General features: G+C 43.7%; 2 protein-coding genes across 2 annotated transcripts; one reads left to right on the forward strand and one right to left on the reverse strand.

The window, feature by feature from the left end:
- Positions 1-760: 760 nt before the first annotated feature.
- On the forward strand, positions 761-6,030 carry LOC135490845 (proton channel OtopLc-like). The gene is made up of 8 exons (XM_064776397.1): positions 761-1,050; positions 1,341-1,479; positions 1,847-1,970; positions 2,391-2,553; positions 3,067-3,237; positions 3,385-3,545; positions 3,914-4,085; positions 4,430-6,030. The coding sequence occupies exons 2-8, from the start codon at positions 1,385-1,387 to the stop codon at positions 5,563-5,565; spliced, it is 2,022 nt and encodes a 673-aa protein (XP_064632467.1). The 5' UTR covers positions 761-1,050; positions 1,341-1,384; the 3' UTR covers positions 5,566-6,030.
- Positions 6,031-6,038: 8 nt separating this feature from the next.
- Positions 6,039-11,934, reverse strand: LOC135490843 (tyrosine-protein phosphatase Lar-like). The gene is made up of 7 exons (XM_064776396.1): positions 11,717-11,934; positions 10,402-10,998; positions 9,603-10,202; positions 8,443-8,739; positions 7,927-8,017; positions 7,626-7,807; positions 6,039-7,112 (listed from the first exon to the last, which is right to left on the reverse strand). The coding sequence occupies exons 1-7, from the start codon at positions 11,784-11,786 to the stop codon at positions 6,784-6,786; spliced, it is 2,166 nt and encodes a 721-aa protein (XP_064632466.1). The 5' UTR covers positions 11,787-11,934; the 3' UTR covers positions 6,039-6,783.
- Positions 11,935-12,903: the final 969 nt, after the last annotated feature.

The following is a 12,903-nucleotide window of genomic DNA, read 5'->3' on the forward strand; positions in this document are numbered from 1 at the left end:
GAAAATAACTTACGGCCTTTTACTACCAATGGAACTTTCGAGGGGATAAACGGATAGCTCCATACTGCAGCGATCGTCTCTTTGTACGGAAAATCATCACTACCGCCGGTCTCATTCTGTCATCAGAAAGACACCTCACAGTGATTGGCCTCACCGGAGACAGATACCAACATGCTCATCGACATCCGCATAGGTGGCGCTGATTTTGACATCACCTCTGTGTCGTAACAATTTAATACTGTCTACAGTGACAGTCAGTGACACGTGTAGTGTAGCCTCGGTGGTAGTTTTGTTGGCACTCTCTTGAAGTCATATCAAAATATCTCTAGGAATTCGAGACGCATGCATCGCATTCGCTTCGCGCACGAATGTGATCTTGACTGGTCTGGTCTGCATGGTTCGATGTACATGCATTGTACATGCACTGACGTCATTACTAAACTTTCTTCATTTATGACGGCGATCTGACCTGGTCTGGTCCGGTCTGGTTCAATAGTGTTACCGTGTAAACGGCACTCTTGAATTTCCGCTCATATAAAAGAGCAACCAGTCACAGAATAGAAGTGTAACTAGGGAAGTGTTGCAACACTGTTGTCATACTCAACAATCTATAATATATCATGACTGACCCAATTGATGATGACTGACCCAATTAATGGCTGACCCCATTATATCCTATCAAAAAACTGCGGTATAAAAACATGTTTGTTCAGCCTGACATGACTGATACACTTTTAACCTCTGCTGTTGCAGAATCGAGGCCACGTATTTAACGGTAGGCCTATATGCTCGGCCTCGAGTACCCTGATGGGTGATAAATCATCTACCCAGTTTAACTGTTACACGTCCACGATTTGTTGTTTTCTTCGCGTCGTGTGAAAAGCACTCGTGATTCAAACCAGGAAACACTGGATGATTTTTTAAAATTCCGGGTTTTTGCGAGACGGAAATAGTACAATGATTGACGGAAATGTTCTGACCCATCTTCGGTGGATTCACTGGTTTGCCAGTGTGTCTTCAAGACACCAGGTTTTGTGTTAAATACGTTAGGTAGGTTTTTTCAATCAGGCCTCAAAAACTGCTGAATATTGTACAAGTGCTTTTTTCCACGTTTTTTGTGCTGGCCTATTTTGTATTGTATCTGTGTAATAGAAATCAATGTCCCCAGGAAAAATGTCCGGTATCATTAATATCATAAATATGTGTTTTACTGGCAACCGAAAAAAAAAGGTCGGAAGTTAGAATTTGGTAGTGGGTCAACGCATGCCGTATTTGTTGTATCACATATTCGAATCATACAATACTTTGTGACTTAGTAATTCAGTTCATTTTTCATGTAGGATTCCGCATTCTCAGGGAGGGCTCGACTGACCACGTCGCGAGAATGGCCCCGAGTGTCATCACCCTCGGCCTGGCAAGGGCGGGGACAAAGCATACATCCCGGGCAAACGAGCCGGGACAGAACAAGTTCAAAGCGAGGTAAAAACCTTTGCTCGTACCCTCGTGGCACTTTATACAGTTGCTGTTGTGCAAGTTGTCGATTCTCTTGAAATGACTATCCGTTTTGTACAAGCATAAACGTACAGTGATGATACATGCCCGAAGGGAGCTGTTCACATTGATATCATGATCTTTTATGAAAGGAGGTCATCAAATATTGGGATACTTAAAAAATTAGCACATGTGGTGCTAAAAATCGAGGGAGGCGGCCTCTTTAGGGAAGTAAAGGGATTTTGTCGCCAAGCACTGGGGAATGTTATTTTCAAAATTGGGCACGGCCAGATTCCATTGTCACTGTCAACTCATCTGCATACACTCTTTAGGGTACATTCATCCACCTTTTCAGATCTGCTATGACTCAACTGATGTGTGGCATCTACTGCATGATGACCTGCGTGTTTGGAGCAGTCTTCCCGATCAGTGACGCACTGGCCCAGACGACAGAAGGCCACCACCTGTACTACACTGAGGTTAGCATCCTCAATATAGCATTACTATACCGAATGTGTCAGACGTCCTTTCAGAACACGTACACTAGAAGAACATTCTACAGGTTATCATATCTGCACGGTTTTCCCTTTATCAGACGTCCTTTCAGAACACGTACACTAGAAGAACATTCTACAGGTTATCATATCTGCACGGTTTTCCCTTTATCACTTGAACTATCGATAATGTCAATCAAATTTGTGTGAACATCACAAAAATATATAATTTAAAATGTTAAAGCACAGATGTTTCAATGAAAAGTCAGCAATTTTCCTAAATTTCACAGGCTAATACCAGTTCTATGTGTACGTCCGTCTCGGGTCAACCTACACCAATGACGCAGTCTCTTGCACTGCTACATGTACGGTCTGGGCGTCATAAATTACACCTCATATTTCCAGGTATTCCACTGCTACATGTACGGTCTGGGCGTCATTGCCTACATATATTTCCTCTTGCTTATCGTGATGCAACGACGAATGCTGAGAGCATCCGGGAAGTTGGAGGACATTGAACTGGATGTCATTGCCGGAATGCAATCAGTATCAGCCACTCGAAGGCGAGGTAAATATTGTTTTGTAATAATCAAGCAATTCGCCACTTTCCTCAAGCAGAAATCATGTAGGACATTGACCAATCAAATCTCCCGTATGTGATCATGGCCGTGCTGTCTGTGCCGAACAAGCATGATAGCTCTATTCGGATTGGTCAATACCTGTCAGGCTAACTTCTTGTCAAGATACTGAAATGTGATAGTAATACCGTAAAGAGTGGCCTTTGCTTTAGAACAGGCAATCAAACGTTTCTTTCAGAGATTGTAAGTGATAAAAATATAAAGTTTATTCCAATCATTCAACCGCTTTCGACGACGTCTTACCTCTCGTCTGAAGTCTGGTCTTGTGATATCATGATAAATACCAGTCCCCTACCCAATGACGTTGTGACGGCGGTTTTAAGCTTAGTTTTCGTTTGGATTGCTTCGGAATCAACCCAGGTAGTGCAGTCAGCATCATTTCTGAATAGTTTAGCAGCTCTGATGCAGTACAGTTTTACATAAGACGCTTCTTTTCTCGTCAGGGGGTTGTGATTTTAGCGACCAGAGATCGGAAATGGCTGCCGCGGCGCGGCTTCTGGCCGAGAGGGAATTGAAGCAGGCCCACGATAAAGAGATGGAAGACTTAGAAAAAGAGGCCAATGTGACGTATGAAGCAGAGGGGGTTAATTTCTACTTGCGTCTAGGTGCAATGGGTAAGCGCATTGTTCAGGATCGTTTGTAAGAAAGTGCTGGTGACAGGTGAAGTTGAATCGTACAGGTATCCTCATCAAGTAAAAGGAACTATTTACTGCTGCTCTCCAACTAATTAACCTAATTTGTCCCGTTTTACGGATTTGCAGGGTTTGGAGTGGGTGGAATGGTCCAGTCTGGTTTCAGAATCTCCGAACCATTTGAGAACCCGTATGCGATGAATTGTCGAAGTATCCTTTTCCTGCTGAATGCAGCATTGTATCTTGTTTTCGTGTTCCTGCAGACCTTCTTTATTTTCAAGTATCACAAGGTAAGAATGATGGCAGTCGGTACTCATTTTCGTAGTATACGCCTAAACTTCTTGTCTCGTCAGGTGTAGACAAACCATCAGAATGTATCGCAGATGAAAAATGAATGTATGACGGAACTTGTTTAGAATATCAAAATGTCATTAAATGTCCGGGGAAAACATCTCGGACACCCTAGTTTGTGGTTGCGTGTGGAACTCTTCTCGTCTGACAAATGAACACCCACCCTCGACTTCCATAGTCAGGCGTATGCACCTCCTCTCGCACACGTTCCTGCAGCCCGGTCATTTGTGCCGGGTTTTGCACTGACGTTCAGGATGATGAACACCAAAACTGACAAAATGAATCCAATAAGCCTACCACATTTCAGGTTGTCGTTCACAAGCACAAGGCTTTTGTTCGTTTCTGTCTGATGCATATTCTTGCCGCAAACCTGTCCGTCTGGTTGTCGACCACCACTCACGAAACTGCTGAAGACATTGGACGGATGTCTGCGAAGTCGGTTTCAGGGACACAAGCAGCTTTTATGAATTACACGACCGGTGAGTAGTAAGTAGGTAGTGACTGTCAGTCCGTGGGAAATTACATATGTATGTGTCCAATCCCATTGCCCAGAGGGCAACATCCGCTCGATGCCTTTTCCCGTAAACTATCCCTATGGCATGATTTACATGCCAAGAGATATCGCGGGTTTGTATTGCAGAAATGGTTTATTAGTACAGATCCTAACGTCAGGTAACGTTACTTTTTTCCACAGTAAGACCTATATATCTTTTTGAATGGCGTTTAGCAGCTTTTGTACATGAATTCCTTTTTTCTAGCACGAGAGTCGCAATTCATCATCCAGTTCTAATAGGAGGTAGTTTCTTTCATCTTCTCCTTTTAGCTGGAGCGAAGTTGTGGCGATACGAACAGGTCGGAATGAATTCCAGTGCTACTAACCTATCCTTGGACATTTCCGACCAAGATACCGGTAATGTAAACCACATAAATGACATGCTGAAATGCCATCAGTCGCAAACTCTCTCCGATCGAAGCGCTCCCTACCTCTTTCCCTGTCTGATCGAATACAGCCTCATAGGCGCTGCGGTGGCGTACAGGACATTCCTGAACGTCGGAAAGACTGTCGCAAAGGATGATTCTAACGACTCAGACAAGGATGCAGTACAGTTTTCAGAACCTGTCGAATGCCACAAATCAAACAGGGGTCTCTTTCTTGGTCTTTTGATGATACTTGTGACATTTGTGAGCGTGGCACTTTTCTACGTATTCGAAGAGGATAACCGGAAGGATGTCTCTGCGACAATTTTTTTATCCTCGGAATTATTTTTGTTTGCGATTAGTATTATTTCATGTATTATTGGAATGTGTTACACAAGAAGATTGGCGTATGTCGGACTGTTAGACGAAGACTTTTTCGATGATAAATTGCTGCTCATCGCTCAGATTGGTATTTTTCTTCTGTGCACATGCGTCTCGATATCGTCTGCGACTGCGCTCGTTCAAAACATTGATAATGGCATCATGACACTTCCGGCGATGTACCTCGGCATGGCATTGTTCAACTTCATCCAATCATCGATCCAGACTGTTTTTATTCTGGACGGTCTGCGTCGTTGCGCGGCAACGAATGACCACATGACTCAAAAACCGGGCAGGGCTGTGATCACGTTTCTTCTCGTTTGTAATCTCGCTATGTGGACTGTTAACACTTTCGAGACTAAATCAGCCGAAGTTGTGGACATCCACGTAGATTTCTTCCGTTATTTGCCGTGGTCTATAATCATGCATTTGTGTTTTCCATTGGTTATTTTCTACAGATTTCACTCCAGTGTGTGTTTGAGTGCTATTTGGCATACGGCGTATGTAAAAAGAAACATTGAGGACTACGGTCAGCAGATAAATAGTGTCGTCCCGGCGATTCGACTTGAGGAGTGCCCCCAGGGAAGCGAATCGGGGTGCTCAACTCCACCCTATCGGGGTCGAAAACAGGCGACGTATCTGTCTCTGGATGCAGCATAATCACTCTTTCCATCTCATGATCTATATCATCGGGGGAAATAACGTCATTTCCTCTTGCCGTTATTTCCAACCCAAGCCTGTGAATTTTGTACTCCAGAATAAAAGTGGCGTTAACTCTACGGGAAATTGTCGAGTCTGGCAATTTGAACTGCTACTATATAAAAATTTGATTATGATGACCGGGAAGATATTCTTGTGAGATGTCGAGCCGCGATTTGGAGCAGCTAAGCAGGAGTCGCGTAGTTTGCAGTTTATCTTATCACACACCCCACATTTCCCTTGTACCGTATACTCTAACCATAATTCATGCAGTCTATTCTATCCCACCGGCGCGGTAACACTACTCATCATTTCCGTTATGCCGTATGTGACCATAATTCATGCAGTCTATTCTATCCAACCGCCGCTACCCTCATCATTTCCGTTAGACTCACAATTTGCCCAACGAGAATAAACAAAGTTTTCAAAGCCACTAAATCATCTCTATTCACTTTATTCGGTTTACCACTGTCATCAGATATCGTTTAAAAATAACCGTGTACATGTACATGATTTTTCACCCAACTTGGTACTTACATTGATGAAAGGTACGGAATTATCTTTTCCACTAAATGTTACGCACATGTGTACGATAATGTTCTTCACTCCTCTATATACACGGGAGAGTAGGCTAAGGATACCTTCATGATGAATCAGCCAATAGTACATGCCCATATTATCATGTCCGCCGAAACCTAAAGCCATTTTGTTCATCCAAGAGTTTCATATATATTCACTGTACCGATGTTCAGATGTCGACAATCAGGTTACCTGCATTCCACAGTGTTTAAACCTATGTCGTGTTTGTGGGGTCAGTTATTTCAATATTTTCGGTGTTGCCTTATCATAACTCCCAAGCGGGTTGATACTGGCATGTGTGAACCTTTGTCAGTGTAACATTAACACCTGAAATGGTAAATATCGTTCCACCTTCCATGTGATATTGGAAAACACTCATTAATGTACATGTCACCATAAATTTCCCGGTGTCCGTTTTGTGAAGTATAATTGTAAGTTTTTATTTCATATAAAATTATTCAATCCATCAATCATAAATTGGCTTACAGCAAGATCTTAAAACAAAGAATCAAAAGATTCTTATTTGGTTTTCGACCTGGGATCAATGCATTATCATCATCCTCATTCTCAAGTAACACAGTCTTCTACCCGACTGTGATGCTACTTCCCCGTGCCTTGTGTGCATAATGCAGGAGACTTGATCCAGGTCGTCTTTTCGGCGTGACCAGTGTATCTCTCCAATCGATTTCTATAACCACTCGGGCCCGCGCTCTGAGAAGGTCGACCGTAAAGATTGCAATCAAGTTGGCGGAAGTAATCAACAAAGGCAGCGGCATGGCAGCGGCTGGCCTTCTCACAGATATCCAAGCAATCACCAAGTTTGCCCCTGCGGCCGATCTCGCGGCGGAGTGAGACTGTGGAATACAAGAATGGCCAGTTGGCCCTGATGCTCTTCTTGTAGTAGGCATCAAAGAAGCCGCAGTTTGGACCTGAGAACGAGTAGGAAAAACGCAATTACGCAATAGAAATAAACGAGTACAGGAAATAAAATAGATACATGCAACAAAGAACATTCATCAAATACAGGATACCACACGAAGATGGGTGGTGTGACAACGATTTCAGGCTGCCCGGTCCAACAAAGCATCTGATTTCGTTTTTCGATCTTAGTCCAAGCCTTGTAAAATTGTCAAGAATTCAAACCGCTAAACCATCCCCTGCAGTCTAGCCGCTGCTTTGAGCGTCGACTGGAAGGCCAATTAAGTGGCCAGCTTGGCACATTAGGTTTCCAAAAAACACCGATAGGTGTCGTTATTATCGGAGAAGCACTAGATAAATATATATTCGCACTCGGGCAACAGCAGTTTTTGACGTTTAACCAGAGTAGACCAGGTTCTAACTGCATTATATCAGTCACCTTAGCCACCAAGTTTGACCCCGAAGCTCCTGCCTATTCTCGCCGCGTAATGTTGTGAATCCCTTGTATTCTGAGCCATACCTACCAGTTGGTTGGCAGTTTTTCACAGCACTCCTATTTGATATCGGCGTCCCTTCATCAGGGGTGGCATCGTAATAGTAGGTGAAGTGCAACTTGCCATTCGCTGGATCTATTTCGTAGGAGAGGCCTGCACACAGCTCGTCTATGCGGCACTCGTACGAACCGTCTTCATAGGTGGCTCTGTATCTGAAATCAAGTCGCCATGTTGATTTAACGGGACGAATGTCAATGGCATTACATTATTTGATGTCATGATCTTAAGGCATTTGTCTTTATTACCAGGTACCTTTATCTTTCTGACATACCTTTTTAATTTGTAGGCATACTTCTTTGACGGTTTCGGTACACCCCTATCTAGGGGACAGATAAGTTGGCGTTTGTTACGATCCCTACCAGCTGAAAGGAATAATCAAAAGAGGTTGATGAGCTTTAAAAAGCTATATTCGAATAGCATTCATTATCAAATGGATGGTAATTTATTGTTCTTCGGTCACAAGTGGCAAATTAAAAATTGTTACTTCTAAACATTCGTACACTTCAAGACCTCATTCATGAGTGACTCAACAGTCCATGTTGGAGGCGCCCTCATTGAAGTTCCCCGAAGAGTTCGTCACGCCTCATACCCTCGCAATTGGTAACGGTTGCCAAGAGATATTTGCACCGCGTACTGACTCTGCACCAGATTGGCTAGCGAACTCTCGCTCCGCAGCAAATGGCTAGCTATCCTCTCATTGGGAGATTGACCCACGAAAGTCAAGAAAGGGGAACATTTTCCCAAAGGCTAAAAAACTGATAGACACCACAATATCCTATCAACTTACGGTACTTGACAAACGATGGGCAGTCCTTCTCAAACATGACACTAGTGCCTTCCTTGCCCATCCAACCAACTCGAAAATAAATTCTTCGCGGGTGGATTTCACACGTCTTCGTGGTGTTCGTGAACGTGGCACTGTCACACATTGGTACTTCAAGGCATTTTGCAGCACATTCCTCCTCTGTCTTAATTTCGGGATGTGCTTCCCAATCCGGCGCCATCATCCTTCCATCGTCTGTTCTAGTCAATGTACAGTTAAGAAGGACTGGGGGCACATCGCCGTATGGCCCAATGGACACCCCTGCAATTAATTACATACTAGCTAAAAACATCATCATCATCATCATCAACATATGACCTCCGAATGGTCTACTAAGATAAGTCACCATACCTAGAAGAAGCCGATCAGGAGAGTAACATGAAAACATACGTCGGATTGCAACCCAGCTGCGGATAAGTGCCTTATACAAAGCGGTACTGCGTACACTGCTCGAAATGCTGGAGGGTATAGGGCCATTGCTCGTCTGATATTAAAACAAAAACATAACATAACATACGTAAATTGACTGAGCGAAACTTTGCAGGAGTGTGACTTATTCCAAATGGCAGGCAATAACGTCTTTGGAAGTATAGTAACATTTCATCATCTGTACGCGCTTCATTCGACCAAGGCTTCCTTTCTGGAGCTATTCAGTGATCCACTCCAGGAAATGCGCACAGAGGTCAAACCCAGCCCCTCCGTCACCTTGAAGTTCTTGGGCGGTGAAGAGGTACATTGTATAATCACTGAAAGCGCATGATCACTAAGTTAACCAATTAACCGTTGTCAATATCTCCAGCTGCTCTAATTTTCCATTCTAAGCCACAGTACATCGCTGTGAATCGTGTCGTCCAGCTGATTCGTGACTCTTCGGAATGATGTATCTTCTTTTCCCTACATATCATCCAATAACGATCAATTTGGGCGTAGCACTTTCAGGGGCGAGCAAACAGCCGGGAATTATTTTTGGTGCACGGCGTACCTCAGTCGTAAGGCCCCTGCTAAATGTCAGTAAATTTTTAACTCGCATCAGTTTACTATAACATTTCATTCTATCGTACAAAAACGCCGCCCTGCAAGAAAGTTCATCCAACTCGCAATGTTTCTTCAAGTCTGGTACATACCTTTGTCCGTCCTAAATTGAAGTTGCTCTGTTTCAGGTCCTGCTTTGTCAGCACTTGTAAATGCTCTCACCCTGAAGAGATAGTCGGTATCCGCGTCAAGGGGGAATGCGTTCCCAATTGTAACAGCATTGACGCTCGTGTTCATGTTGTTTAACCACTGTGATTCGGTCTCTTTTACCCATTCCACCATGTACTTCACTATTTTCCCCTTTCGGGAAGCCTTTGCCGGGGGTTCCCAAGTGACGCGCACGGTGGTCGGACTCAGTCCCGTTACGCTTAGGTTCTGGGGAGGAGCGGATGGGCGTCCGTCGGGTGCCTTAACAGTCAAGAGGGCATACTCCCCACGTTCGCCGTCAATATCGCCAGCCACTCTGATATTGTACTCTAAGCCATTTTCAGCGTATATCGCAGTAAATGGCGTCCTCCCAGCGATTTGTCTCTCCTCTAATTGAGTCTGGCCTTTTTCACCAAATTTCATCCAGTAGTAATCGATCGGGTCAGGGGCGTTGGCTGGGGGATCCCAGGACACGGTGCCAAAGGGTGGATCATGATAGATGAATGTAACTCGTATATTTCTCGGCGGGCCAAGCAAGAAAACAGCTGCAAGCGAACAAGAAAGCAACTACAGCCTATCGAGCAAATAGAGATAGTGTTACTATAAGGATGTCCTATATACTGTGTCTTGCCTGTGAGTGTGTTTTTCTGAGTGAAATTGACTTAAAGAGTACCATTTTCTCATGAAACAGACCATAGCTTCCAGTTGCAATGCTTTTATACTAGCACCAACTGCTGTACGTACCTTTGTCTGTTTTAAATTGAAAGGTCGGCGATATGGGTCCATACCCAGCACTATTAAAAGCTCTAACTCTGAAGACATAGTCTGTGTCTGGTTCGAGGGGAGTTGAATCACCAACTGTAGCAGAGGTATCACTCGTGTTCAGGTTGCTAGTCCACAGACGCTGAGCTTCACCAGAATCTTTCCGCCATTCCAACATGTAGTTCACAATCTTTCCTCTTCTTCCACTCTTCATCGGGGGATCCCATGCGGCGTGCACAGAGGTCGGACTCAATCCCGTCACGTTGAGGTACTCGGGCGTAGCAATTGGCCGTAATTCTGGTGCCTTTACGACCTCGAGTGCATATTCCCCACGTTCGCCGTCAATATCTGCAGCAACGCTGATCTTGTAGATTACGCCATTCTCACCCATAATGGCAGTGAATGGTGTTCTTCCTGTGATTTGTCTCTCCTGTAAATGAGTCTGGCCTTCTTCGCCAAATCTCATCCAGTAGTAATCGATCGGGCCAGGGGCGTCGGCTGGTGGGTCCCAGGTCACGGTGCCGAAGGGCGGATCATAACGGATGAACACAACTCGAATGTTCCTTGGCGGGCCAAGCGCTGCAAAGAAATTTAAACACGCTGAAGTATGAAGAAAGCGCTCCTCCTACAAAATCGATTTGAAAGCCAAGCGTATCATGAAGTGGGTGAAGGAAAAGGTAACATTTCAATGATTGAACGAGTACGAGACACAGTGATCAATAGGGAGTTTCCGCATCGCTTACGATTACGATTACGATTACGATTTCAAAGTCGTAATCGTAATACTCTCAAAACCGGCATGAACCAGAAATTTAGTTTCCGTATTCACACCAACGACTTGATGTACTGTAGTATAGGCCCTATACTCTGCTTTCATGCTCTGGGTGCACTTTCACGGCGCTAAAACATGATCAAAATCGCCGTCGATCACATTAAGTGATATTATTTCATTTCTGCATAACTCAAATTGTCTTTGACAGGTCCGGGTCATCGCGTTATCACTCAGGTCAGTTATCTGATAAGGTTGCGGACCGGAGCGACTGACCACCCAAATATCACGATAGGGAGTCGCGTAGTTTTACCAGGCTAAAACATCGCCATATCTCGCCACATCGTCACGCCAGATGACTAATTTTGGTATCTACGGTCAGCCTATCCAATGAAACCTAAAATTGACTGAAAATGCAGGCATTTGCAAGGGTGACCCGATGCCCATAAACTTTTCGACACTTCAAATATACCAAAAGAGCGTGGTGCAGGCATTGAGAGAATAATCTCAAGATTAAATAGCACTTACCGTCAATAGCCACTAATGCCTGCAGCAAACAGCAACTCAACAAGATAAAAGGAATCTTCATTTTCGTCATTCTTCGTAATCCAGCCGCAGTTGGATGGGATCCGACACGACACACACTGATTGCAAACCAATGTTTCGAGTTCAATCAACGGTTAATTACTACTATACTGGGTACATGTAATGAATGAGTTAGAAAGCGCTATAACGATAACCCGGCGGTCTTTTGACATAATCACATGTCTATAGGCTTTTCAGAAGTTAATGTCCACGTATTTTTGGCCGTTGTGCGAAAGCTTCGACTGGGCTGATGTTTTAAAAATTTGTTCTTTCTGTATTCTAATTTTATGACCCAACACAATATTATTTAGGCTAGAGGATAGAGAAAACTCAAAGAAAATAACGTCAAGATTCCATCAAAGTTCTTAAAGAAAGGAGCGGCAGATGTACAGAGCGAAAATGTCAAAAGACGATGCACTACATCAATGTACACAACAGTCGATGCACTTCATCAATGTACACGGATACATACAAAAAGGTATAATTCGCAACCATGATTGCTGAAATGTGAAACTCCTGACTTGGGTCCTAACATCATGAGATGTTTTTTGAACATCCTGTTCTTAATGTTGAAATCTGCCCAGGCCAGTAGTTTCGACAGAGCGGCCTACTGACAAAAGGACGTGAACTTTTACTTCTGAAAAAAGATAGGACAAGATAGGAGACGACACAGGACGTAATAATTATGTCATTAGACCGATTATTATTTCGGAAATATAAAAACGAGTTGGTACTTCGACGATTTGATCGATTACATTAGAGAGGTTCGGGTTTGGCTTTTTTGACCACGGATATCGCGTTTGCTGTTGTTAGAAATGCATTTAAACAGTGTGTCTTAAATATCTGCTACGCCTGAAAACCATAACACCAAAGCAATCAACTTGATTTTGTAACGTCAGCCAGAAAAAACACCTCGTTCGCGTCATGTTCTCATGTCAAAATCTGAACCACTCTATAATCGCCATCTTGTGTAGTGAGAAATAATTAACTACTTAATACGTACAGAGGCATTATCAAGTTATTACCATTATGCCTAATCGCAAACTCGCCCGGCCAAATTGCCATTTCGTCAAATTGCAAATTTACCAACATTCCGCCAACTGTTAATTATTATGGACAATGGGCATGAA

This window comes from Lineus longissimus, chromosome 7 (assembly GCF_910592395.1).
Source record: "Lineus longissimus chromosome 7, tnLinLong1.2, whole genome shotgun sequence".
In the NCBI taxonomy this organism is placed as follows: Eukaryota; Metazoa; Nemertea; class Pilidiophora; order Heteronemertea; family Lineidae; genus Lineus; species Lineus longissimus.